Genomic DNA, 25,007 nt, shown 5'->3' on the forward strand with positions numbered 1-25,007 from the left:
ATTTGTTACTTCCTTTAAAACCTTTTGGGCACATTACATCACGATCGATCAGAAATTCTCTTGTCAACGTCAGTGGTGGGACAATACGAAAGTTCAAATTGGAGTTTTCTGTCAAAACTTCTCACGACACAGTACTCTGAATTGCGACATTGACATAGAATTAGTGAAGACACAAATTCTAAACTTGCAAAATACAGTGTCCTCCTCGAATGACAATAGACAGCAGCAAATGTTGTATGAAAAGAAAGCTCTTCTGAACGAGTTATTGGTCGAGAAAGCAAAAGGCGCAATCCTTCGAATGAGAATGATTCACCTCCAGCAACTAAACACTCCCAGTAGTTTCTTCTTCAAGTTGGAAACAACTTCCAAAAATCAGAAACAAATATTATCCTTGCTTTCTGCTGATGGAAAGACGGTCTGATTGATATTAAACTCACTGTTAAAAAATTATTTTTCAAACCTCTATTTTGCCAAGCATATTTCGTTAAACCACATGCATCATTTTACTACTTCCTCAAGGCCCTGTCACACCTTGACGATTTAGCCAGCGTATGCCGACGTAAGAAAAATTTGTCTAAAACGCTGGCACACGTCGAATACGTTATGGGTAAGTTTTGTATACGTTAAGAGCACGCTGGCATACGTCGTAGTATGCCGAGCTTGTCGACAAATTTTAACATGCTCAAAATTTTTCGACGTATGCCAGCATATGACTCACACGTTCCGCATACGCTGGCCATAAGTTGTAGGCACATTACGCCATCGTTGACACATGTCGACACACGTTACTTGTAAGTTACTCATAAGTCAAAACACGTCGAGGTAATGTTTAGCGTCAGTGTTCCAGACCCCATGGTTTTTTTTTTTCTTTGGCATGACGGTGATGTTGACACTTCGATTTCTAGTGCGGTTATAATATAATATAATTAATAGGCTGCCGCTCAACGATTTAAATCATAACCGCACTAGAAATCGAAGTGTCAACATCACCGTCATGCCAAAGAAAAAAAGAAAAAAAAGCAAACCATGGAGTCTGGAACACTGACGGGTTCCTCCTATGTGAACCCCATTTTATATACCAATTCCCATAAACGCTGCCAATACGCCATTATACGGTAGCTGTAAGTTAGTAAACACGTTCAGTAAGTTCTGTGGTCGTCCGGAAGACGTCAAATACGTCTACATACGTCAATATGCGTTGGAGATATGTTACACATAGGTTCAAAGCACGTTACTCATAGGTTAGAAATAAGTTTCGGGTACGCTAAACATTACCTCGACGTGTTTCGACTTATGAGTAACTTACAATTAACGCGTGTCGACGTGTGTCATCAATCGCATAACGTGCCTACAACTTATGGCCAGCGTATGCGGAACGTGTGAGTCATACGCTGGCATACGTTGAAAATTTTTCAGCGTGCTTAAAATTTGTTGACATACTCGGCGTACTACGACATATGCCAGCGTGCTTCAGCGTGCTCTTAACGTATATAAAACTTACCCATAACGTATTCGACGTGTGCCAGCGTATTCGGCAAATTTCTCATACATCGGCATACGCTGGCTAAAACGTCAAGGTGTGACAGTGGCTTGCACTTTGATGTCCAGTGCGGTTATGATTTAAATCGTTGAGCGGCAGCCTATTAATAGCCTACGCCACGTGATCGTCAGCGATACGCTGCCGCGCGCTATGCATAAGTTAGACTATCGTTGGGCATAGGTTGTGAACGCCGACAACACGCTAAGCATTCGTTGGTATAAGTTATCTATATGTTATCGAAACGTTGTGTGTACGTTACTAATACGTTATGCATACGTCCAACTCGTTATGAATACGCCCAAAACTGGAAAAAAAACATCAATAGTTCAGCATACGCCAGCGTTTTACATACATTTTGATACGTTGCCATACGCTGGCTAAAACGTCAAGGTGTGACAGGGCCTTTACCTGCACTTACTGAAACACAGAAATTGACTGTTGAAGGTGAAATAACCTTAGATGAACTTACAAGTGTTGTAAAAACCTTGCCCACCAGCAGAGCACCTGGGTTAGATGGGTTGCCAGTCGAATTATACAGCGCTTTCTGGGATCTGCTGGGACCATGTCTATTAACAGTCTTTCAAGAAAGCATACAAACTGGTGAACTTCCTTTGAGCTGCAAACGTGTTATCATCTCACTAATCCCCCAAAAAAGGTGACCTTCAACTTGTTGAGAACTGGTGCCCAATCTCTCTACTTTCTGCTGATTATAAAATCCTGTCCAAATTACTTGTCAATCGTTTAAAAGTTATAATAGGACACATTGTAACTCCTGACCACTCCTATTGCATTCCTGGTCAATCAATATTTAACAATATATTTTCTGTTCGTGATTTGATTTTGATTTGCCATTGTCAGAACGTCAATACTGGGCTGATCTTTTTCGAACAAGAAAAAGCTTTCGATACCGTTGACCATTAATAATTATTTGAAGTTTTAAAGGGGTTTGGGTTTGGATCTTTCTTTATTTCCTGCATTTAGTTTGCTGTATCACAATAACTCCAGTCTACTAAATATTAATAACAGTTTGTGTTCACCTTTTCCAGTTCAGCGAGGAATTAGACAAGGTTGCCCTCTTTCTGGGTACCTGGAATCCCTTTTCATTGAACCCTTGCTCATTCATTTACGCCACAAGCTCTCCGGTTTTTCAGTGGTACCTTCAGTTAAGGTTCTTGCATATGCTGACGATCTGTGTGTAATTGTCAATACTCAATCTGACATTGCTGATCTTACAAATGCTATACAAAATTTTAACCTTGCATCTTCTGCGACTGTTAACTGGAGAAAGAGTAAAGCGTTGTGCCTTGGTCCTTCAGAGTTATTTATCCCACCTCTGCTGCCTAATGGCTTGTAGTGGAGGCATGATAGTGTTAAACATCTTGGTGTTTTTCTCGGGAACGTGACCTTCTCTTTTAAAAAATTGGGATCAGATGGTGGATCAAATCTCTCACACCCTTAATTGCTGGAAAAGATTATCCAGCTTACTGTCTTACAGAGGTAGAGTGCTAATAATCAATAATTTAGCTGCTTCCAAACTCTGGAATCGGATAAGTGCCTTACAACCCCCCAAATCACGAATCCTGAATTTGCAACGAATCCTTGTTAACTTTTTCTGGAATGGTATGCACCGGCTCCGAGCAGATCTTCTGAGTGTCCCGCTAGAAAAAGGCGGTCAAGGACTCGTGGACATTTCCAGCAAAATACTGTCCTTTCGACTGACGACCTTGCGTCACTTCTATACAAGGAGGTCCTGTCCTGGCGGCCGCTGGCTTCCTGTTTGCTCCTGCAAGCTGGTAAGCTCAAGTGTGGACTTGAACTTGTTATACTTGATCTGCAGCGAGTTGACACCTCCTTACTGCCCTCCTATCAAAGTCTCCTAAATGCCAGTCAATGCCTCCTTCCAGTACGAAACAAGGATTCGTATAAATTTAGTAATTTCATGCGTGAACCTGTTTTTTACAACAGCCTCTTTCACCATGACTTTCAAAGCAGGTCCCTCATTCAATCCTTCATTGAATCTGGCTTCTTCCTTGTGGAAGACTTTGTCAATCACACATATTCTGAATGGCAGACTCCAAACCAGATATTGGAAGCTTGCAATGTTAAATCAACATGAATAATTGGACTAATTCTACGTTCAATTGTTAAAGCTTTCAACCTTTTTAATTTATCATGGCCTCCATCATATGATGTTCAAGGTGTAAGTACAATGCAACCTGACTTCCCTGATTTCGTTTTTTTAACACTCCTTCCACCAAGCCTCTACAAACATGTACAAAGACTGCTATGTATGTGCAATGTCTCAATGTTATTACATCTGCCAACCCCAATAATGCACTGACTACCCACTGGAAAGAGCTTCTGCTTGCAGGGGTTCCATCATCTCCCTCCTGGTCTTCCATGTACACATCACCTGTATCTACATGTGCCGGAGACACACAGTGGAGACTCGCACACTATTCCTTGACTTCAAACGTATTCCTCAAAAGATTGAACCTTGTTTCGTCCGATGAATGTCCTTTTTGCCATCAATCCAAGGATGTTTTCCATGCTTATGTTGGTTGTCAAAGGTTGATCCCACTGTTTTTAAACTCTTGAAACTTTTTTTCCAAAAATTAGGCTTTTGCTTTTCATTCCATCATTTTATTTTCTGCATACCGGTATCCAACAAGAATGTCAGAATTGAAGTTGCTAATTTCCTGCTCGCTGAAGCAAAACTCGCAATATACATCACTCGCAAGAGGATGATTTCTGGTGTTAATTCACAGGATTGCAGCGCTCTGCTTGCCTTTCAAGGCTCTGTGTGTGCCCGTCTCAAAATGGAATTGATGTTTTATCGAGAGAGTTCGCGAATTAATGACTTCATTGATAAATGGTGTAAAAGTGAAGTATTGTGCAGGGTGGAAGGAGAAAATTTATTCTTATTCTTATTGTATTAATTTAACATCTTAAGTAATTCCTGTTCCTGATTCATGTTTTGACTGAATCTGTACAATGTTGCATCACTTGTTTCTTTTTGTACATTTTGTAATAAAAGGACATAAAAGTCAAAAGAAGTCTCAGTCTCAGTCTCTGTCTCTCTCGGTCTCTCTCTCTCGGTCTCTCTCTCTCGGTCTCTCTCTCTCGGTCTCTCTCTCTCGGTCTCTCTCTCTCGGTCTCTCTCTCTCTCTGTGTCTCTCTCTCTCTGTGTCTCTCTCTCTCTGTGTCTCTCTCTCTCTGTGTCTCTCTCTCTGTGTCTCTCTCTCTCTCTCTGTGTCTCTCTCTCTCTGTGTCTCTCTCTCTCTGTGTCTCTCTCTCTCTGTGTCTCTCTCTCTGTGTCTCTCTCTCTCTGTGTCTCTCTCTCTCTGTGTCTCTCTCTCTCTCTGTGTCTCTGTCTCTCTCTGCCTCTCTCTCTCTCTCTCTCTCTCTCTCTCTCTCTCTGGGTCTCTCTCTGTCTCTCTCTCTCTCTCTCTGGCTCTCTGGCTCTCTGGCTCTCTGGCTCTCTATCTGGCTCTCGCGCTCTCTCCCTCCCCCTCTCTGGCTCTCGCGCTCTCTCTCTCTCTGGCTCTCACGCTCTCTCCCTCCCTCTCTCTCTCTCTCTGATTCTCACACTCCCCTAGAGATATCACTTCGGGTTCTCCTGAGAACTTGCTGCTTATGTACCTCCACCATTAGTGAGAACACGATACTCAACAAGCCACATCACACGATTATTGCGTGGCCATTGGCCAGTCAAAGATCGCCGATATGATGTTAGTTCCTTCCCCTTCAAGGATTACAAGGAATTACGAGGAAATTATGCACAGGAGGAGGCCATTCCACCCATCATGCCTGCACTACACCAATACCAGATTTAATAAATCTGTCAATACCCCTTCCCTTTGTGTGCAGCTTTTTGGCTGCGACACTGGTTCTCATTTCGCCAACCTCGGAAGGATGACAGGTTGAGTCAACCCCACCCGGTATTAATTCAACAGCCAAGCAAGATTTGAGCTCAGGACCCTAGGATCCCAAGCCACCACCAGGTTATAAAGATAAACTCTGGAACTCTTTACCTTGTCATGGCTTTCAAAACACTTATGACCTTCCATTTTCAAAAAAGCAAATTTTTTTACTTCCTCTAAAGCTCTCAGACTATTCTCTCTTTCTTCACTTTTCTATCTTATGCAGTTATTTTATTTCAGGCCTGACATCAATGAGAACTCTTAGTCTGTGACTGGAGCCTTCAACATAAATAATAAAATAAAATAAAATAAAAACCTGACGAATTTCAGTCTCACCCTGTCGCTTTGGAAGGGTCATCAAACGAACCAGACTCCTCATTGCCATGTTCAGCCACTGGAAAAGGTTCAGTCTCTTGAATTTCTAGGCCTCACCATCATGCACTTCATCCACTGGGCTGACCACGTAAGCAAAGCCAGCCTCCGAAGCCAGCCGCAAACGTGACATATTAATCTCTCAGTCATTCCTTAGAAAATCAGTACGATCCAGAAGAGAGTTTTCATTTCCTGAAGAATTAAATAAGAACTCAAGGTCTTTGTCTGCAGATCAATGGGGTACTGCTCTCCCTTATGGGCTGGCACCTCAGCATCACATCAGTCTCTCCTATGTTCTGTGGAGTCGAAAGTTCTCAACACAATCGACTTCCCAGATGGTGAGCCCAAAGCACAGGGTCCGTTGCTCTCACGTGGAAGCAGGTAGGTTGGTGGCCTTCGTGGATTTTTACTTCTTACACCGATCTAGCTCTCTCTTCGCCCTCCGACCTTGATCCCCACCACCCCCCACATTCACACAGTAAGCCCTCCTTTAACTCCCAAAATTATGGCTTCATACCCAACTTTACTCCACTGTTCCTCTTTTCACCAGTTCAGTCACACTCTTCGCTCAAGGGCTTCAAGTATGCGGTTCACCGCAACCACGTGGCATCTCCAATGATGTACAAATTCTCTCCACCCAAACCAACCCAACCCTCTTAACGCCGTCCCTCTTGTTCCGTTCGTTCATTCACTTGCTTATCGTGTCCAACCGTCGCACCACCGTCAGTGCAGTGCCTTTTTACCACCAGTCTCCTCACCCTTCCATGAACCTACACTTCATAAACCAGACATTTTGCACCCATAACCCCTCACTCTATGTCGGCTTTATCCGACACAAGGACATACACACAGCACGTGCTCCGTGTACAATCCCCGTATGACATGTGAAACCATCCTCACATTTTCAATGAACTGATCGCTCGCGAGGCCCAGGAAGTCATGGAAGACATTGTTGAGACGAGTGTGCATTGCCTGCGTCTGGCCGTGCAGGTGCTCCATCCCTTGCTGCACGTTGTGTGTTCGTGACAGCAAACCCTGTGACCACTGCTGGAGGTACAGCAGGAGCTGCACGGTTGGAAGGAAAAGGGACAGAACATGGACATTGGGAAAGCTACAGCTGGTTAATAAGAAAGATTTTAAAAAACAACAATGAAAACATCCCACTTTCCTAAAGGTGTAACATCAATGGAACAATTAACACCTTTTCACAAATGAGCATTGGAATCACCAATCTGTACCTCAGGTACTGACCATTGTTGCCAATATACTTGTACCCCTCTATCCCAATGCTTCCAGGTACCTATAACTGAAACGTCAACCCAACTACCATTTCTGCTGCGACTACCTTTCATGGCAGAGCATTCCATTGATTAACTACTCTTGGAATGAAAGACTGAGTGAAGATGTGGGGGGAGGTGAGGTGGGAGGGGGTGAGTGAGTGGAGATGTGGGGGGGGGTGAGTGAGTGGGGATGTGGGGGGAATGAGTGGAGATGTGGGGGGGAATGAGTGGAGATGTTGGGGGGGGAATGAGTGGAGATGTTGGGGGGAATGAGTGGAGATGTTGGGGGGAATGAGTGGAGATGTTGGGGGGGAATGAGTGGAGATGTTGGGGGGAATGAGTGGAGATGTTGGGGGGAATGAGTGGAGATGTTGGGGGGGAATGAGTGGAGATGTTGGGGGGGGAATGAGTGGAGATGTGGGGGGAATGAGTGGAGATGTGGGGGGGGAATGAGTGGAGATATGGGGGGGAATGAGTGGAGATGTGGGGGGGAATGAGTGGAGATGTGGGGGGAATGAGTGGAGATGTTGGGGGGAAATGAGTGGAGATGTTGGGGGGAAATGAGTGGAGATGTTGGGGGGAAATGAGTGGAGATGTTGGGGGGGAATGAGTGGAGATGTTGGGGGGAATGAGTGGAGATGTTGGGGGGGAATGAGTGGAGATGTTGGGGGGGGGAAATGAGTGGAGATGTTGGGGGGAAATGAGTGGAGATGTTGGGGGGAAATGAGTGGAGATGTTGGGGGGAAATGAGTGGAGATGTTGGGGGGGGAAATGAGTGGAGATGTTGGGGGGAAATGAGTGGAGATGTTGGGGGGGAAATGAGTGGAGATGTTGGGGGGAAATGAGTGGAGATGTTGGGGGGGAAATGAGTGGAGATGTTGGGGGGAAATGAGTGGAGATGTTGGGGGGAATGAGTGGAGATGTTGGGGGGAATGAGTGGAGATGTTGGGGGGGAATGAGTGGAGATGTTGGGGGGGGGAATGAGTGGAGATGTGGGGGGGGGAATGAGTGGAGATGTGGGGGGAATGAGTGGAGATGTGGGGGGAATGAGTGGAGATGTGGGGGGAATGAGTGGAGATGTGGGGGGGAATGAGTGGAGATGTGGGGGGGAATGAGTGGAGATGTGGGGGGGGAATGAGTGGAGATGTGGGGGGAATGAGTGGAGATGTGGGGGGGAATGAGTGGAGATGTGGGGGGAATGAGTGGAGATGTGGGGGGGGGAATGAGTGGAGATGTGGGGAGGGGAATGAGTGGAGATGTGGGGGGGAATGAGTGGAGATGTGGGGGGAATGAGTGGAGATGTGGGGGGAATGAGTGGAGATGTGGGGGGGGAATGAGTGGAGATGTGGGGGGGAATGAGTGGAGATGTGGGGGGGAATGAGTGGAGATGTGGGGGGGAATGAGTGGAGATGTGGGGGGGAATGAGTGGAGATGTGGGGGGGATGAGTGGAGATGTGGGGGGGGAATGAGTGGAGATGTGGGGGGGAATGAGTGGAGATGTGGGGGGGAATGAGTGGAGATGTGGGGGGGAATGAGTGGAGATGTGGGGGGGAATGAGTGGAGATGTGGGGGGGGAATGAGTGGAGATGTGGGGGGAATGAGTGGAGATGTGGGGGGGGAATGAGTGGAGATGTGGGGGGGAATGAGTGGAGATGTGGGGGGGGGAATGAGTGGAGATGTGGGGGGGAATGAGTGGAGATGTGGGGGGGAATGAGTGGAGATGTGGGGGGGGAATGAGTGGAGATGTGGGGGGGAATGAGTGGAGATGTGGGGGGGAATGAGTGGAGATGTGGGGGGGGAATGAGTGCAGATGTAAGGGGTGGTGAATGAGTGGAGATGTGGGGGAATGAGTGGAGATGTGGGGGAATAAGTGGAGATGTGTGGGGAATGAGTGGAGATGTGTGGGGAATGAGTGGAGATATAGGGGGGTGAATGAGTGGAGATGTCGGGGGTGAACGAATGGGAATGTAGGGGGATGAATGAGTGGGGATGTAGGGGGGGATGAATGAGTGGGGATGTAGGGGGGGATGAATGAGTGGGGATGTTGGGTGGAGGGTGAATGAGTGGAAATGTGGGGGAAGGAGGTGAGTGCATGGAGATGTGGAGAAGGGGTGAGTGAGTGGAGAGGGGGTAGATGAGTGGATATGTCGGAGTGGGGTGGTGGAGTGAGTGAGATGGGGGTGGAGTGAGTGAGGATGGGGTGGAGTGAGTGAGGATGGGATGGTGGGGGAGTGAGTGAGGATGGGGGTGGAGTGGTGAGGATGGGGGTGGAGTGAGTGAGGATGGGGGTGGAGTGAGTGAGGATGGGGGGTGGAGTGAGTGAGGATGGGGGTGGAGTGAGTGAGGATGGGGGTGGAGTGAGTGAGGATGGGGTGGGTAGTGAGGATGAGGGTGGTGAGGATGGGGGTGGAGTGAGTGAGGATGGGGGTGGTGAGTGAGGATGGGGGTAGTGAGTGAGGATGTGGGGGTGATGGATGGGGTGCAGTGAGTGAGGATGGGGGTGCAGTGGTGAGGATGGGGGTGAGTAGTGAGATGGGGGTGCAGTGAGTGAGGATGGGGGTGCAGTGAGTGAGGATGGGGGTGCAGTGAGTGAGGATGGGGGTGCAGTGAGTGAGGATGGGGGTGCAGTGAGTGAGGATGGGGGTGCAGTGAGTGAGGATGGGGGTGCAGTGAGTGAGGATGGGGGTGCAGTGAGTGAGGATGGGGGTGCAGTGAGTGAGGATGGTGGTGCAGTGAGTGAGGATGGGGGTGCAGTGAGTGAGGATGGGGGTGCAGTGAGTGAGGATGGGGGTGCAGTGAGTGAGGATGGGGGTGCAGTGAGTGAGGATGGGGGTGCAGTGAGTGAGGATGGGGGTGCAGTGAGTGAGGATGGGGGTGCAGTGAGTGAGGATGGGGGTGCAGTGAGTGAGGATGGGGGTGCAGTGAGTGAGGATGGGGGTGCAGTGAGTGAGGATGGGGGTGCAGTGAGTGAGGATGGGGGTGCAGTGAGTGAGGATGGGGGTGCAGTGAGTGAGGATGGGGGTGCAGTGAGTGAGGATGGGGGTGCAGTGAGTGAGGATGGGGGTGCAGTGAGTGAGGATGAGGGTGCAGTGAGTGAGGATGGGGATGCAGTGAGTGAGGATGGGGATGCAGTGAGTGAGGATGGGGGTGGAGTGAGTGAGGATGGGGGTGGAGTGAGTGAGGATGGGGGTGGAGTGAGTGAGGATGGGGGTGGAGTGAGTGAGGATGGGGGTGCAGTGAGTGAGGATGGGGGTGGAGTGAGTGAGGATGGGGGTGGAGTGAGTGAGGATGGGGGTGCAGTGAGTGAGGATGGGGGTGTAGTGAGTGAGGATGGGGGTGCAGTGAGTGAGGATGGGGGGTGCAGTGAGTCATGATGAGGTGGCGGGTTAACGAGGGAAGATATTAAACATGGTTACATTATGTTATGTCCAAACCATTTTCGCCATTCCAGCTGTTACACCATATTGATAATGACTAAAATATTCTCAAACACACAACATAATCAATACAAATCAACCAACATTTAAATTAGGATTTGGAGAAATGAACAACTTCACAGAACCAGATCACAAGTTTCTCTTTGCACATGAAATTAACACAGAGGGGTAACTTGGTCACACACAAGGAATGATCCAAACAACGTTGACTGCGCACACAACCGTTTACTCCATCCGATCCGGTGAACCACGCTCCTGGTCTACAGTAGACCAAGTTGGGGACTCCAAGGTCCGAACATCATGGCACAGTAATCAAAAAACACAAATACCAACACAAACACACCCACACCCACCCACGTTACCCCGGCATCGCTGGCCAAGGACCAGCTGCTGCTGCCTTTGCGGATCTCTGAAAGATCCCAGGGTCTCTCCCAGAGCTCTGGACCTCTCTCAACACCTGCCGACATTTCTGGTCCATCCATCTTCACCACTAAAAGACAAAATGAGCTTCAATAAAACCATGAAATGGAAGTTTCCCAAACCAGCAACAACCAAATAGAGAGTGTCGGTCCTCAGGTAAACAACCAAACAGAGAGTGTCGGTCCTCAGGTAAACAACCAAACAGTGTCGGTCCTCAGGTAAACAACCAAACAGTGTCGGTCCTCAGGTAAACAACCAAACAGTGTCGGTCCTCAGGTAAACAACCAACCAAACAGTGTCGGTCCTCAGGTAAACAACCAACCAAACAGTGTCGGTCCTCAGGTAAACAACCAACCAAACAATGTCGGTCCTCAGGTAAACAACCAAACAGTGTCGGTCCTCAGGTAAACAACCAAACAGTGTCGGTCCTCAGGTAAACAACCAAATAGTGTCGGTCCTCAGGTAAACAACCAAACAGAGAGTGTCGGTCCTCAGGTAAACAACCAAACAGAGAGTGTCGGTCCTCAGGTAAACAACCAAACAGTGTCGGTCCTGAGGTAAACAACCAAACAGAGAGTGTCGGTCCTCAGGTAAACAACCAAACAGAGAGTGTCGGTCCTCAGGTAAACAACCAAACAGTGTCGGTCCTGAGGTAAACAACCAACCAGACAGTGTCGGTCCTCAGGTAAACAACCAAACAGAGAGTGTCGGTCCTCAGGTAAACAACCAAACAGTGTCGGTCCTCAGGTAAACAACCAAACAGAGATTGTCGGTCCTCAGGTAAACAACCAAACAGAGATTGTCGGTCCTCAGGTAAACAACCAAACAGTGTCGGTCCTCAGGTAAACAACCAAACAGTGTCGGTCCTCAGGTAAACAACCAACCAAACAATGTCGGTCCTCAGGTAAACAACCAAACAGAGAGTGTCGGTCCTCAGGTAAACAACCAAACAGAGAGTGTCGGTCCTCAGGTAAACAACCAAACAGAGAGTGTCGGTCCTGAGGTAAACAACCAACCAGACAGTGTCGGTCCTCAGGTAAACAACCAAACAGAGAGTGTCGGTCCTCAGGTAAACAACCAAACAGAGAGTGTCGGTCCTCAGGTAAACAACCAAACAGAGAGTGTCGGTCCTCAGGTAAACAACCAAACAGTGTCGGTCCTCAGGTAAACAACCAAACAGTGTCGGTCCTCAGGTAAACAACCAAACAGTGTCGGTCCTCAGGTAAACAACCAAACAGTGTCGGTCCTCAGGTAAACAACCAAACAGTGTCGGTCCTCAGGTAAACAACCAAACAGTGTCGGTCCTCAGGTAAACAACCAAACAGAGAGTGTCGGTCCTCAGGTATACAACCAAACAGAGAGTGTCGGTCCTCAGGTAAACAACCAAACAGAGAGTGTCGGTCCTCAGGTAAACAACCAAACAGAGAGTGTCGGTCCTCAGGTAAACAACCAAACAGAGAGTGTCGGTCCTCAGGTAAACAACCAAACAGTGTCGGTCCTCAGGTAAACAACCAAACAGTGTCGGTCCTCAGGTAAACAACCAAACAGTGTCGGTCCTCAGGTAAACAACCAAACAGTGTCGGTCCTCAGGTAAACAACCAAACAGTGTCGGTCCTCAGGTAAACAACCAAACAGTGTCGGTCCTCAGGTAAACAACCAAACAGTGTCGGTCCTCAGGTAAACAACCAAACAGTGTCGGTCCTCAGGTAAACAACCAAACAGAGAGTGTCGGTCCTCAGGTAAACAACCAAACAGAGAGTGTCGGTCCTCAGGTAAACAACCAAACAGTGTCGGTCCTCAGGTAAACAACCAAACAGTGTCGGTCCTCAGGTAAACAACCAAACAGTGTCGGTCCTCAGGTAAACAACCAAACAGTGTCGGTCCTCAGGTAAACAACCAAACAGTGTCGGTCCTCAGGTAAACAACCAAACAGAGAGTGTCGGTCCTCAGGTAAACAACCAAACAGAGAGTGTCGGTCCTCAGGTAAACAACCAAACAGAGAGTGTCGGTCCTCAGGTAAACAACCAAACAGAGAGTGTCGGTCCTCAGGTAAACAACCAAACAGTGTCGGTCCTCAGGTAAACAACCAAACAGTGTCGGTCCTCAGGTAAACAACCAAACAGAGAGTGTCGGTCCTCAGGTAAACAACCAAACAGAGTGTCGGTCCTCAGGTAAACAACCAAACAGAGTGTCGGTCCTCAGGTAAACAACCAAACAGAGAGTGTCGGTCCTCAGGTAAACAACCAAACAGTGTCGGTCCTTAGGTAAACAACCAACCAGACAGTGTCGGTCCTCAGGTAAACAACCAAACAGAGAGTGTCGGTCCTCAGGTAAACAACCAAACAGAGAGTGTCGGTCCTCAGGTAAACAACCAAACAGAGAGTGTCGGTCCTCAGGTAAACAACCAAACAGTGTCGGTCCTCAGGTAAACAACCAACCAGACAGTGTCGGTCCTCAGGTAAACAACCAAACAGAGAGTGTCGGTCCTCAGGTAAACAACCAAACAGAGAGTGTCGGTCCTCAGGTAAACAACCAAACAGTGTCGGTCCTCAGGTAAACAACCAAACAGAGAGTGTCGGTCCTCAGGTAAACAACCAAACAGTGTCGGTCCTCAGGTAAACAACCAAACAGAGAGTGTCGGTCCTCACGTAAACAACCAAACAGTGTCGGTCCTCAGGTAAACAACCAAACAGAGAGTGTCGGTCCTCACGTAAACAACCAAACAGTGTCGGTCCTCAGGTAAACAACCAAACAGTGTCGGTCCTCAGGTAAACAACCAAACAGTGTCGGTCCTCACGTATCAACCAAACAGTGTCGGTCCTGAGGCAAACAACCAAACAGTGTCGGTCCTCAGGTAAACAACCAAACAGAGAGTGTCGGTCCTCAGGTAAACAACCAAACAGACAGTGTCGGTCCTCAGGTAAACAACCAAACAGACAGTGTCGGTCCTCAGGTAAACAACCAAACAGACAGTGTCGGTCCTCAGGTAAACAACCAAACAGACAGTGTCGGTCCTCAGGTAAACAACCAACCAGACAGTGTCGGTCCTCAGGTAAACAACCAACCAGACAGTGTTGGTCCTCAGGTAAACAACCAACCAGACAGTGTTGGTCCTCAGGTAAACAACCAAACAGACAGTGTCGGTCCTCAGGTAAACAACCAACCAGACAGTGTTGGTCCTCAGATAAACAATCAAAGCCGATTCACATCGAGATTGCTGAAGTTGTGGAAAAGCGACTCTTCCGCCCTCTACTTCCGGCAAAGATTACATCTGTTTTTTTTGCAGATTAAGCGTTCAAATGGGAGGATATATATTCGCAGAAATTAACGATAAACTATAATAAAATATACTTCGCCCAATCAAATATACTTGAAAACGTTGGTGTCGTTATGTAATAATGTTCTCGAAAGAGATTGAGCGGTACATCGGCACGCAGCGGTGTAATGCGCGGTTGGTTTACATCGAGCGAGAGCCAAGAGTGTTTTAAAGGGAATGTCAGTGTACTAAACCTGATAATAACAACGTACTGCGTGCATCACCGTGTTTAATAAACATATAGAGGACCAATCATCTGTCAATGTGCAAATGGTGGAAGCGATCCGTATTGTACTGCATACCTATACACCGCCTAAATATTGCAGTTTAAAAATTATGATAAAAACAGTTTATAATTAATATAACGTTGACAGATTTTCATGAAGCTTATATATAGTAACAATTATTACGATATATATAGTAACAATTATCTATTTATATCTATTTTATTATATAGTATCAATTATCTATTTCTATTATTCTCATATAAAAGTGTAAAATGTTCCGATTTGGTAAAAATCACGACGTACAAGTTTTCTTGTGCATGTGCAATGTGAGCTGAAGGGAAGAAGTAAAACGAATTGTTGTTGAAGCCGGAACCAAGTTTGCGGAACAATTATTGACACTTGAGGTTCTGGTGACCGTCACTGTCAGTGGTTGCGGCCTGTACTAGTTTAGTTTTATCCTTCAACTCGGTTCGAGTGGAGGATATCCCCGTTAAAATGACTTTGTTTCATTTCGGAAATTGTTTAGCGCTCTCGTATTTCCCCTATTTGATTACCTACAAGTGCTCCGGACTGTAAGTGGCTCTTCAGTGAAGACGTGTGTAGTATAATTAGTTTCGCGAAGGTGTTTGGGGTACGTGGGGCGAGGATGGGGGAAACTAGGGGTATGTGGGGCGAGGATGGGGGAAATGAGGGGTATGTGGGGCGAGGATGGGGGAAATGAGGGGTACGTGGGGCGAGGATGGGGGAAATTAGGGGTACGTGGGGCGAGGATGGGGGAAATTAGGGGTACGTGGGGCGAGGATGGGGGAAACTAGTGGTACGTGGGGCGAGGATGGGGGAAATTAGGGGTACGTGGGGCGAGAATGGGGAAATTAGGGGTACGTGGGGCGAGGATGGGGAAACTAGGGGTATGTGGGGCGAGGATGGGGAAACTAGGGGTATGGGGGGCGAGGAGGGGGAAAATGAGGGGTACGTGGGGCGAGGATGGGGGAAATTAGGGGTACGTGGGGCGAGGATGGGGGAAATTAGGGGTATGTGGGGCGAGGATGGGGAAATTAGGGGTAAGTGGGGCGAGGATGGGGGAAATTAGGGGTACGTGGGGCGAGGATGGGGGAAATTAGGGGTACGTGGGGCGAGGATGGGGGAAATTAGGGGTACGTGGGGCGAGGATGGGGGAAATTAGGGGTACGTGGGGCGAGGATGGGGGAAATTAGGGGTACGTGGGGCGAGGATGGGGGAAATTAGGGGTACGTGGGGCGAGGATGGGGAAACTAGGGGTATGTGGGGTGAGGATGGGGGAAATTAGGGGTATGTGGGGCGAGGATGGGGGAAATTAGGGGTACGTGGGGCGAGGATGGGGGAAATTAGGGGTAAGTGGGGCGAGGATGGGGGAAATTAGGGGTACGTGGGGCGAGGATGGGGGAAATTAGGGGTACGTGGGGCGAGGATGGGGGAAAATTAGGGGTACGTGGGGCGAGGATGGGGGAAATTAGGGGTACGTGGGGCGAGGATGGGGGAAATTAGGGGTACGTGGGGCGAGGATGGGGGAAAATTAGGGGTATGTGGGGCGAGGATGGTGGAAAATTAGGGGTACGTGGGGGCGAGGATGGGGGAAATTAGGGGTACGTGGGGCGAGGATGGGGGAAATTAGGGGTACGTGGGGCGAGGATGGGGGAAATTAGGGGTACGTGGGGCGAGGATGGGGAAATTAGGGGTACGTGGGGCGAGGATGGGGGAAATTAGGGGTACGTGGGGCGAGGATGGGGGAAATTAGGGTACGTGGGGCGAGAATGGGGGAAATTAGGGGTACGTGGGGCGAGGATGGGGGAAATTAGGGGTACGTGGGGCGAGGATGGGGGAAAGTAGGGGTACGTGGGGCGAGGATGGGGGAAATTAGGGGGACGTGGGGCGAGGATGGGGGAAATTAGGGGTACGTGGGCGAGGATGGGGGAAATTAGGGGTATGTGGGGCGAGGATGGGGGAAATTATGGGTAAGTGGGGCGAGGATGGGGGAAATTAGGGGTACGTGGGGCGAGGATGGGGAAATTAGGGGTACGTGGGGCGAGGATGGGGGAAATTAGGGGTACGTGGGGCGAGGAGGGGGGAAATTAGGGGAACGGGGGGCGGGGATGGGGGAAATTAGGGGTACGTGGGGCGAGGATGGGGGAAACTAGGGGTATGTGGGGTGAGGATGGGGGAAATTAGGGGTATGTGGGGCGAGGATGGGGGAAATTAGGGGTACGTGGGGCGAGGATGGGGGAAATTAGGGGTAAGTGGGGCGAGGATGGGGGAAATTAGGGGTACGTGGGGCGAGGATGGGGAAATTAGGGGTACGTGGGGCGAGGATGGGGGAAAATTAGGGGTACGTGGGGCGAGGATGGGGGAAATTAGGGGTACGTGGGGCGAGGATGGGGGAAATTAGGGGTACGTGGGGCGAGGATGGGGGAAAATTAGGGGTATGTGGGGCGAGGATGGTGGAAAATTAGGGGTACGTGGGGCGAGGATGGGGGAAATTAGGGGTACGTGGGGCGAGGATGGGGGAAATTAGGGGGGTACGTGGGGCGAGGATGGGGGAAATTAGGGGTACGTGGAGCGAGGATGGGGGAAATTAGGGGTACGTGGGGCGAGGATGGCGGAAATTAGGGGTACGTGGGGCGAGGATGGGGGAAATTAGGGGTACGTGGGGCGAGGATGGGGGAAATTAGGGGTATGTGGGGTGAAGATGGGGGGAAATTAGGGGTACGTGGGGTGAGGATGGGGGAAATTAGGGGTACATGGGAGCTTGGATTGGAGTGTTAAGGGAACATGGGAGCTAAGATTGGAGTGTTAGGGATGCACGTGAGCTGGGATTGGAGTGTTAAGGGTACATGTGAGCTCGGGTTGGAGTGTTAAGGGTAGATGGGAGCTAGGATTGGAGTGTTAAGGGTACATGTGCGCTAGGATTGGAGTGTTAAGGGTACATGTGAGCTCGGGTTGGAGTGTTAAGGGTAGATGGGAGCTAGGATTGGAGTGTTAAGGGTACATGTGAGCTCGGGTTGGAGTGTTAAGGGTAGATGGGAGCTAGGATTGGAGTGTTAAGGGTACATGGGAGCTAGGATTGGAGTGTTAGGGGTACATGGGAGCTAAGATTGGAGTGTTAGGGATGCACGTGAGCTGGGATTGGAGTGTTCGGGGTGCATTCGAGCGAGAATTGGGGCAGATTAGGGGTACATGGGGGCAGGATTTGGGGTGTTAGGGGTACATGGGAGCTAAGATTGGAGTGTTAGGGATGCACGTGAGCTGGGATTGGAGTGTTAAGGGTACATGTGAGCTCAGGTTGGAGTGTTAAGGGTACATGTGAGCTCAGGTTGGAGTGTTAAGGGTAGACGGGAGCTAGGATTGGAGTGTTAAGGGTAGATGGGAGCTAGGATTGGAGTGTTAAGGGTACATGGGAGCTAGGATTGGAGTGTTAAGGGTACATGTGTGCTTGGATTGGAGTGTTAAGGGTACATGGGAGCTAGGATTGGAGTGTTAAGGGTACATGGGAGCTAGGATTGGAGTGTTAAGGGTACATGGGAGCTAGGATTGGAGTGTTAGGGGTACATGGGAGATAAGATTGGAGTGTTAGGGATGCACGTGAGCTGGGATTGGAGTGTTTGGGGTGCATTCGAGCGAGAATTGGGGCAGATTAGGGGTACATGGGGGCAAGATTTGGGGTGTTAGGGGTGCATGTGGGAAAGAAGGATGTCGTTATAGCAACAATAATTTATAACAGACATGCCAGACCAATTGCAAGATGTCCATCACTGTGCTTCGAAGCTGTTCGCTATCCGAATCAATAGAAATATATTTACTTCATATTTACAAGTTTGGATGCCCACACGAATAACAATACTTGATTCATCTCTCCTTCCATTTTCCTCTTGGTTTCTCCACTCTCCGTTTCCATTAATGACCATGAGCCCCCCCTGTCTGTCCCGTGAGCATGCAGGTCAGAGTACAGTGCCTTTTGGAGATGTGTACAAGCTGGAGGAATATATGTGCTGGTTCAGCTCTGCAAGGTTTGCTCATCGTCGTTTTGTTTAATGAAACTCCATGGATCCATTGAAGTGTTTCATTGGGATCACCATTTCAAACGTAACGACTTGCAGTCTTCGCACCCCTGTATGAGGATGAAAGATGTCATCAGTGTTGGAAATTTTTTTTAACGTCGTCCAGGCAATCGTTCATAAATGACATACTGACTAGCGGGATACCCTCGATGGCCAAGAGGTACGCACACTTGCCCCTCTGAGCTCTCTCGCCTGGGTTTGAATCCCAACCCAGCTATAACCTGTCATACCGTTGTTTCACAGGCAGGGTGATTAATCGATGTGTGTGCCATCCCTCAGATGGACATTAAACTGGGAGTGAGTTATCACTGGCACCATGGAACAAATTCCAAATTCCTGCTCAAACCTCCAGGTGGCGCTGCATCAGCGGCACCTCCACGCTCCAGGAAAGTGAAGCAACCCGTAGCCACGTGCCGCTTACAAACAAAGAATTGTTGATAAGTTGTGTGCACGTAAACCTCACCAGCTCGCTCGACTAACATGCTCAATGCAGGGTTTTGATTGACATTGCATTTTATCAGCCACTGCTGATTCGTTTATTCATTCGGTAAAGGGATTTTGAGCGGCACTGCCCACCCACCATAAGTTGCTCCGAGGTCGTTAAGGGCCAGCCTCGAAGCGCTGCTCGCACCTGCCGAGCTCTTTCATCAACCACATCTTTCAATTCCATCTTGTTTTTAGTACAGATGTCAAGGCTCTTGGAAAAGCTGCATGAGGGAGAAGGGTAACACATGGACTGACATTGTGTATAGACCATGCCATACCTGGCAGAGCAAGCACATTACTACCTCGTAGGTTATTCCAAAATGCAATGTCGGTCGTGTCAGTCTTGATGTGAATGGTTTCCGCAGCCCTGTGTGGTTGGTAGTCTGAAAGAGCATGGTATCCGGTATGGGTCATCCTGGATTGAACGACCCGTGGTACCTGACGTCCTGGATGGCATATGAGCGATGGCCAGAAAGTTAGAGAGGAGTGAAGGTTTGGTCCTGAATCTAATTGAGTTGATGGACAGGGGACTACGGTAATAGCTTTGTGGTTGAGAGGTTGAGATCTATTGTTAACACGGATGTTACTCGTCGATTGCAAGCTGTTCTGGTAAGATGCACAACATGGGATATGAAAAATGATGTCACTTCCTTTGCTGAACACATCCTTGTGAAGTTTGGGCTTGGTCGATATATTTGCTAATGCAGCCTTTGTCCTCTTATTTTATTTTGTGACTGAACTCAGATGCTCTTCCTTGCAACATTCTTCCCAACCTGGGAGGGGGCGACAGTCGGGGGATTTGATGCAGTTGGAGTGAGTATCTTTACACAATTAAAGAAAATAAATAAATAATTACAGTTGGTGGATACGCCGTGTTCCCCTACAGTCGTGCCAGGCTTCCCGTGCACTCGTGTTTGGCTAACTGAGGAGATCCCCCAACAAACCAATCGCTCAGAAGGAAACTGTCATTCCTTCCCTTCAAACCCCACCACTCCTTTCCTGCTCATTTTCCACCCCACAACAAAAGGCAACAAAAGAATGGATTTCCTGGGCTTCGTGGTCGATTACGGGCCAGTTTCACTCAGTTCATCCATCCAGGAAGCTATTTAAGTTCTGAGTGCACAGGGCCTGTGCTTGATGAAAGCCACTTCATGCCTCCAACCATTTTTGTGAATATGGATTCTCTCAAATTCGACCTGTTCTGCAATGTCCTATCTGATTGGTTTCTTTTCGTACAAAACCACTTGAGAGAACTCGGTTTTGTTCCAATCATGGGGTATTTGTGCCAAGCTCGAGATGTGATTCCATCCGCAGGAGCTGATGAAGGCCACAGTGGAAGTGGCTGACTTGTGTGGCCTTTACGTGGTCATGGTGAGGATGGCCGGTCGTGGTGAATTTAAGGTCATGGTGGCAGGGATGGGATGGGCCACCGCAGAGCTGATCACCAGCAGGTGAGAACGACACTGATAAAAAGGGAAGAGGTGGGAGAAAGAAGTCAGAAAATGATGGAAATTCTTGCGCAGGTTTGTGCCCCTTTGGGTCGGTGCCAGAGGAATGGAGTTTGATTGGAAGTTCATCCAGATCAGTTTGGATTCTAATATCAGCTTGGTGAGAATGGTGTTGTTTTCAACTTCTCGGATGTCAAGTTCTCACTTTGGCATCGTGTCAATCCTATTCTGACTTCATGTCCCACGCTGCTCCCTTACCCTCCTTTCCAGGTGCACCATCTTGTTACGGCCGCTTTGGTGTGGCTCAGATCTCGCTACGATCTCCCTCATACAGTCTCAACCGTTGTTTCCTTCCTGCTTCTGCTCTCCATCTACAGAAACTTCTTCTCAGAGTCCGTTCGTTCGTTTCTCTCCCCTCTCCCCTCTCCCGTAGACAGTATGCCACGTTGATCTGTGTGTGATTGCCATTTAACAGACTATGGGAATTGATAATGGTGTGCTTTTCTCTTTCTGTCTCTTTCTTTGCAAAAATTGCTCCATGATTCGGAGAGACTTCCAAATTTGATCAGAGATCATGGAGACGGTCACCAATTTGATCAGAGATCATGGAGACGGTCACCAATTTGATCAGAGATCATGGAGACGGTCACCAATTTGATCAGAGATCATGGAGACGGTCACCAATTTGATCAGAGATCATGGAGACGGTCACCAATTTGATCAGAGATCATGGAGACGGTCACCAATTTGATCAGAGATCATGGAGACGGTCACCAATTTGAACAGAGATCGTGGAGACGGTCATCAATTTGATCAGAGATCGTGGAGACGGTCACCAATTTGATCAGAGATCGTGGAGACGGTCACCAATTTGATCAGAGATCATGGAGACGGTCACCAATTTGATCAGAGATCATGGAGACGGTCACCAATTTGATGAGAGATCATGGAGACGGTCACCAATTTGATGAGAGATCATGGAGACGGTCACCAATTTGAACAGAGATCATGGAGACGGTCACCAATTTGATCAGAGATCGTGGAGACGGTCACCAATTTGATCAGAGATCATGGAGACGGTCACCAATTTGATCAGAGATCGTGGAGACGGTCACCAGTTTGATCAGAGATCGTGGAGACGGTCACCAATTTGATCAGAGATCGTGGAGACGGTCACCAATTTGATCAGAGATCGTGGAGACGGTCACCAATTTGATCAGAGATCATGGAGACGGTCACCAATTTGATCAGAGATCATGGAGACGGTCACCAATTTGATCAGAGATCATGGAGACGGTCACAAATTTGATCAGAGATCATGGAGACGGTCACCAATTTGATCAGAGATCATGGAGACGGTCACCAATTTGATCAGAGAGCGTGGAGACCGTCCTACCAATTTGATCAGAGATCGTGGAGACCGTCCTTCCAATTTGATCAGAGATCGTGGAGACCGTCCTACCAATTTGATCAGAGATCGTGGAGACCGTCCTACCAATTTGATCAGAGATCGTGGAGACGGTCACCAAATTGATCAGAGATCGTGGAGACAGTCACCAATTTGATCAGAGAGCGTGGAGACGGTCACCAATTTGATCAGAGAGCGTGGAGACGGTCATCAATTTGATCAGAGAGCGTGGAGACCATCTGACCAATTTTATCAGAGGTCATGGAGACCGTCCTACCAATTTGATCAGAGGTCATGGAGACCGTCCTACCAATTTGATCAGAGGTCACGGAGACGGTCCTACCAATTTGATCAGAGATCATGGAGACCGTCATACCAATTTGATCAGAGGTCACGGAGACCGTCATACCAATTTGATCAGAGATCACGGAGACGGTCCTACCAATTTGATCAGAGATCATGGAGACCGTCATACCAATTTGATCAGAGGTTACGGAGACGGTCCTACCAATTTGATCAGAGATCATGGAGACCTACATACCAATTTGATCGGAGGTCATGGAGACCGTTCTACCAATTTGATCAGAGAAAATGGAGACCGTGACCAGGCTGATAGCTTTGACACCTGAAATGGGGAAATAGAAAGTTGTTCAGAAATCACGCATGGACGACACCCTTGCTATAACAGCTTGTTTTATGTCATTTATTTTCAAAACGGTGAGAGAAATGAGTTTTTTTGAATTATATTGTGTTATCCTTAACAACAAAAGGTCGATTTAAGTTCACTGTCATGACCTCTGTCAAGCATGAATTAAAAGTAAAAGTTGATAAGCGACGACCTGCGATTCTCACACATGCTTGATCGATCCTCAATTGGCACTGCTCCCCCTCCTCCCTCTCTCTCGCCCTCCCGTCTTCCCCTAGGCTGGTAGAGTGGAGTTTTGTTAATGGTGGTTGGGCGATACTTGGTGTGAGAGCAGCGTACACTGCAGTTCAAGCACTTGTTACACTCTCGCTGTTTGTGCGAGTCACCGCATGATACCTTCATCGAGTTCCATCTGTGACATCATCGCACGAGTAACGAGTAATGGAACTTACTGAGAGTAATGTACTGGTGAACACTTGCTCAGGACATCATATTGGTGCTTGCGCTGGGATTGTTTGCTCCACAACGTTAATTGTTGTACTTGGAATGCAGACACAAGTAGTTTGTCCAACCAGTCAATGGCACCAACTGACAGTTGTATTACTGACAGCAAGTGCTGCCTTACAGGCCAAGGAAAAACCTCCAAAACCACGTTTTTGTTTTTTATAAAAAGCTTCATTTTCTTCAATGCAAAGCTAACCCGTTTACGATGTCCTTTAATTATAAACTTGTTCAAACATTTCCCCAAAGAGCTGTATCATCATGGTTGTAATGTTTGTTCGCGAGCTAAGGACAATAAAACGATGGTGGAAATGTATTTTTTGTTTCATTCACAATCCAGTCGAATACAAGTTGAAGGCGAAGGAAGTTCTGGTAATGCGTCGTGGAATGACGACGACAACCAGACAGACATGGATATCCTTTGATGGTGGAAAACACTCCTGCTTGTCAGTAATGTTGGTGATGTCACATCTCACCACACAGTGGACTTTAAAAGAGAAACCAACAAGTGAGATATGAAAATGTTCATGTTTAGTAAACTATGGAGTTTCTTCCCAATGTCACAGTTTGTATGTTTTATTGAGCGGTGGACTTTGCATATTATTTGCTGAAAAGAAACTATATTCTGTCTGTTGTAGTTATAGTGTGTGTGTGTGTGTGTGTGTGTGTGTGTGTGTGTGTGTGTGTGTGTGTGTGTGTGTGTGTGTGTGTGTGTGTGTGTGTGTGTGTGTGTGTGTGTGTGTGTGTGTGTGTGTGTGTGTGTGTGTGTGTGTGTGTGTGTGTGTGTGTGTGGTTTTAAAGGACAAAAAGGTACGTTCAAATCGTACGTAGTCACGATCCAATAATCGATTATAATTATCTAAATATATAAAAGCCATGTGTGTTTATTTCTCTGTCACGCAGGAAGTGACATCACATTGGTCACTGAAAGGGAGCACACACAGTATTAGTGTTTGCACCATTCGCCATTTTGTTTCCACTCGGGAAAGGTGAATTTATGCCGTCAAACTTTTAATACACGCACCTGAACCTGGGTTGATTTCATGACCATGCCGATTGTTTTCACAACTATAATACTTTAGGTAAGACATTAGTAATTTTTACACATGAGTAAAAAACATTTGGGTGGCGAATCATTTTACTTTGAAATTACTGTAATCTGTCATCTGAAATTCCGTTGTCACTGATGATGCATTTCTAAAACTAGAAGGGTACTTGGTAGAGCGCATACCTCCGCCACATAATGCCTGATCCACGAGAACATATCGGGCCAAATACATGTTCAAAATATCATGCTATACAGCACTATATAGTTTTTGGCCCGATCAATGGTGAAGAATCACTAAAAAAATTAAATAATCCTCGTATCCAGATAGCGATTCAGATCTTCACCAAAAATCGAATCAATTTGTCGTGGTCACACGCCCAACATGTCCACCAAGTTTCATCCAAATCCGTCTCCAACTTTTTGAGATATTGTGCTGTAAATCGTTTTTGACCCTATCTCTCAATGGTGAATAATCACTTTAAAAATTCCAGCATCCGGATCCGGATATTCATCAAAATCTAATCGGTTCGTCCGCGTCACACACCGAACCTGCCCACAAAATTCCATGCGGATCCGTCCACAACTTTTTTGAGATATCCTCCACATAAACAAACAGAAAGGGGGTGCAAACATTACCTCCTTCCCCTTCGGTGCTGGAGATAATAATCATACTTGACTTTTAGTAATGAAACAAAGTAAATCCACAAGCCTGTTGAGTTATAATCTTTAACATCTGTGCTTTTATGGTGGTGATAGGTGGGATGCTCTTGGCCCCATCATTTTTGATGGGCTTTGCACTAATAGATTGGTTTATGCTGTCTCTCTCGTCTGTCTGTCCCACCCTGAAACGCAAATGCTCCTTGG

General features: G+C 47.7%; 2 protein-coding genes across 8 annotated transcripts in view; one reads left to right on the forward strand and one right to left on the reverse strand.

Annotated features, from left to right (window-relative positions):
- The window catches only part of LOC147031118 (WASH complex subunit 2-like), a 94,278-nt gene extending 80,036 nt beyond the window's left edge, over positions 1-14,242 (reverse strand). For 3 of the 7 annotated variants that reach the window (XM_085875865.1, XM_085875864.1, XM_085875859.1), the window contains exons 1-3: positions 14,137-14,242; positions 10,915-11,042; positions 6,736-6,900 (exon numbers count right to left, since the gene is read on the reverse strand). In XM_085875865.1, the coding sequence (XP_085731991.1) occupies positions 6,736-6,900; positions 10,915-11,034 (285 nt within the window). In that variant the 5' untranslated portion in view covers positions 11,035-11,042; positions 14,137-14,242. Of the gene's footprint in view, positions 1-6,735; positions 6,901-10,914; positions 11,043-14,004 lie in introns of all 7 variants that reach the window. The other 4 variants (XM_085875860.1, XM_085875861.1, XM_085875863.1 and 1 more) reach the window with 4 other exon arrangements.
- A 667-nt stretch (positions 14,243-14,909) lies between these two features.
- TMEM147 (transmembrane protein 147) lies at positions 14,910-23,411 on the forward strand. Its single transcript, XM_085875915.1, has 7 exons — positions 14,910-15,087; positions 18,486-18,555; positions 19,837-19,905; positions 20,407-20,543; positions 20,616-20,700; positions 20,811-20,932; positions 22,873-23,411. The coding sequence occupies exons 1-7, from the start codon at positions 15,011-15,013 to the stop codon at positions 22,985-22,987; spliced, it is 675 nt and encodes a 224-aa protein (XP_085732041.1). The 5' UTR covers positions 14,910-15,010; the 3' UTR covers positions 22,988-23,411.
- The last annotated feature ends 1,596 nt before the right edge of the window (positions 23,412-25,007 follow it).

The sequence above is a fragment of the Eptatretus burgeri genome, chromosome 3, assembly GCF_056783735.1.
Source record: "Eptatretus burgeri isolate ZD-2024b chromosome 3, Ebu_testis_v1, whole genome shotgun sequence".
In the NCBI taxonomy this organism is placed as follows: Eukaryota; Metazoa; Chordata; class Myxini; order Myxiniformes; family Myxinidae; genus Eptatretus; species Eptatretus burgeri.

Excerpts from the sequence above, each read along its gene's own strand:
- TMEM147 (XM_085875915.1), top strand. The coding sequence starts at position 15,011 with ATGACTTTGTTTCATTTCGGAAATTGTTTAGCGCTCTCGTATTTCCCC. Across the intron at positions 15,088-18,485 it reads ACCTACAAGTGCTCCGGACT|GTCAGAGTACAGTGCCTTTT; the intron begins GTAAGTGGCTCT and ends GTGAGCATGCAG. Across the intron at positions 19,906-20,406 it reads GGGGATTTGATGCAGTTGGA|GAGCTGATGAAGGCCACAGT; the intron begins GTGAGTATCTTT and ends TTCCATCCGCAG.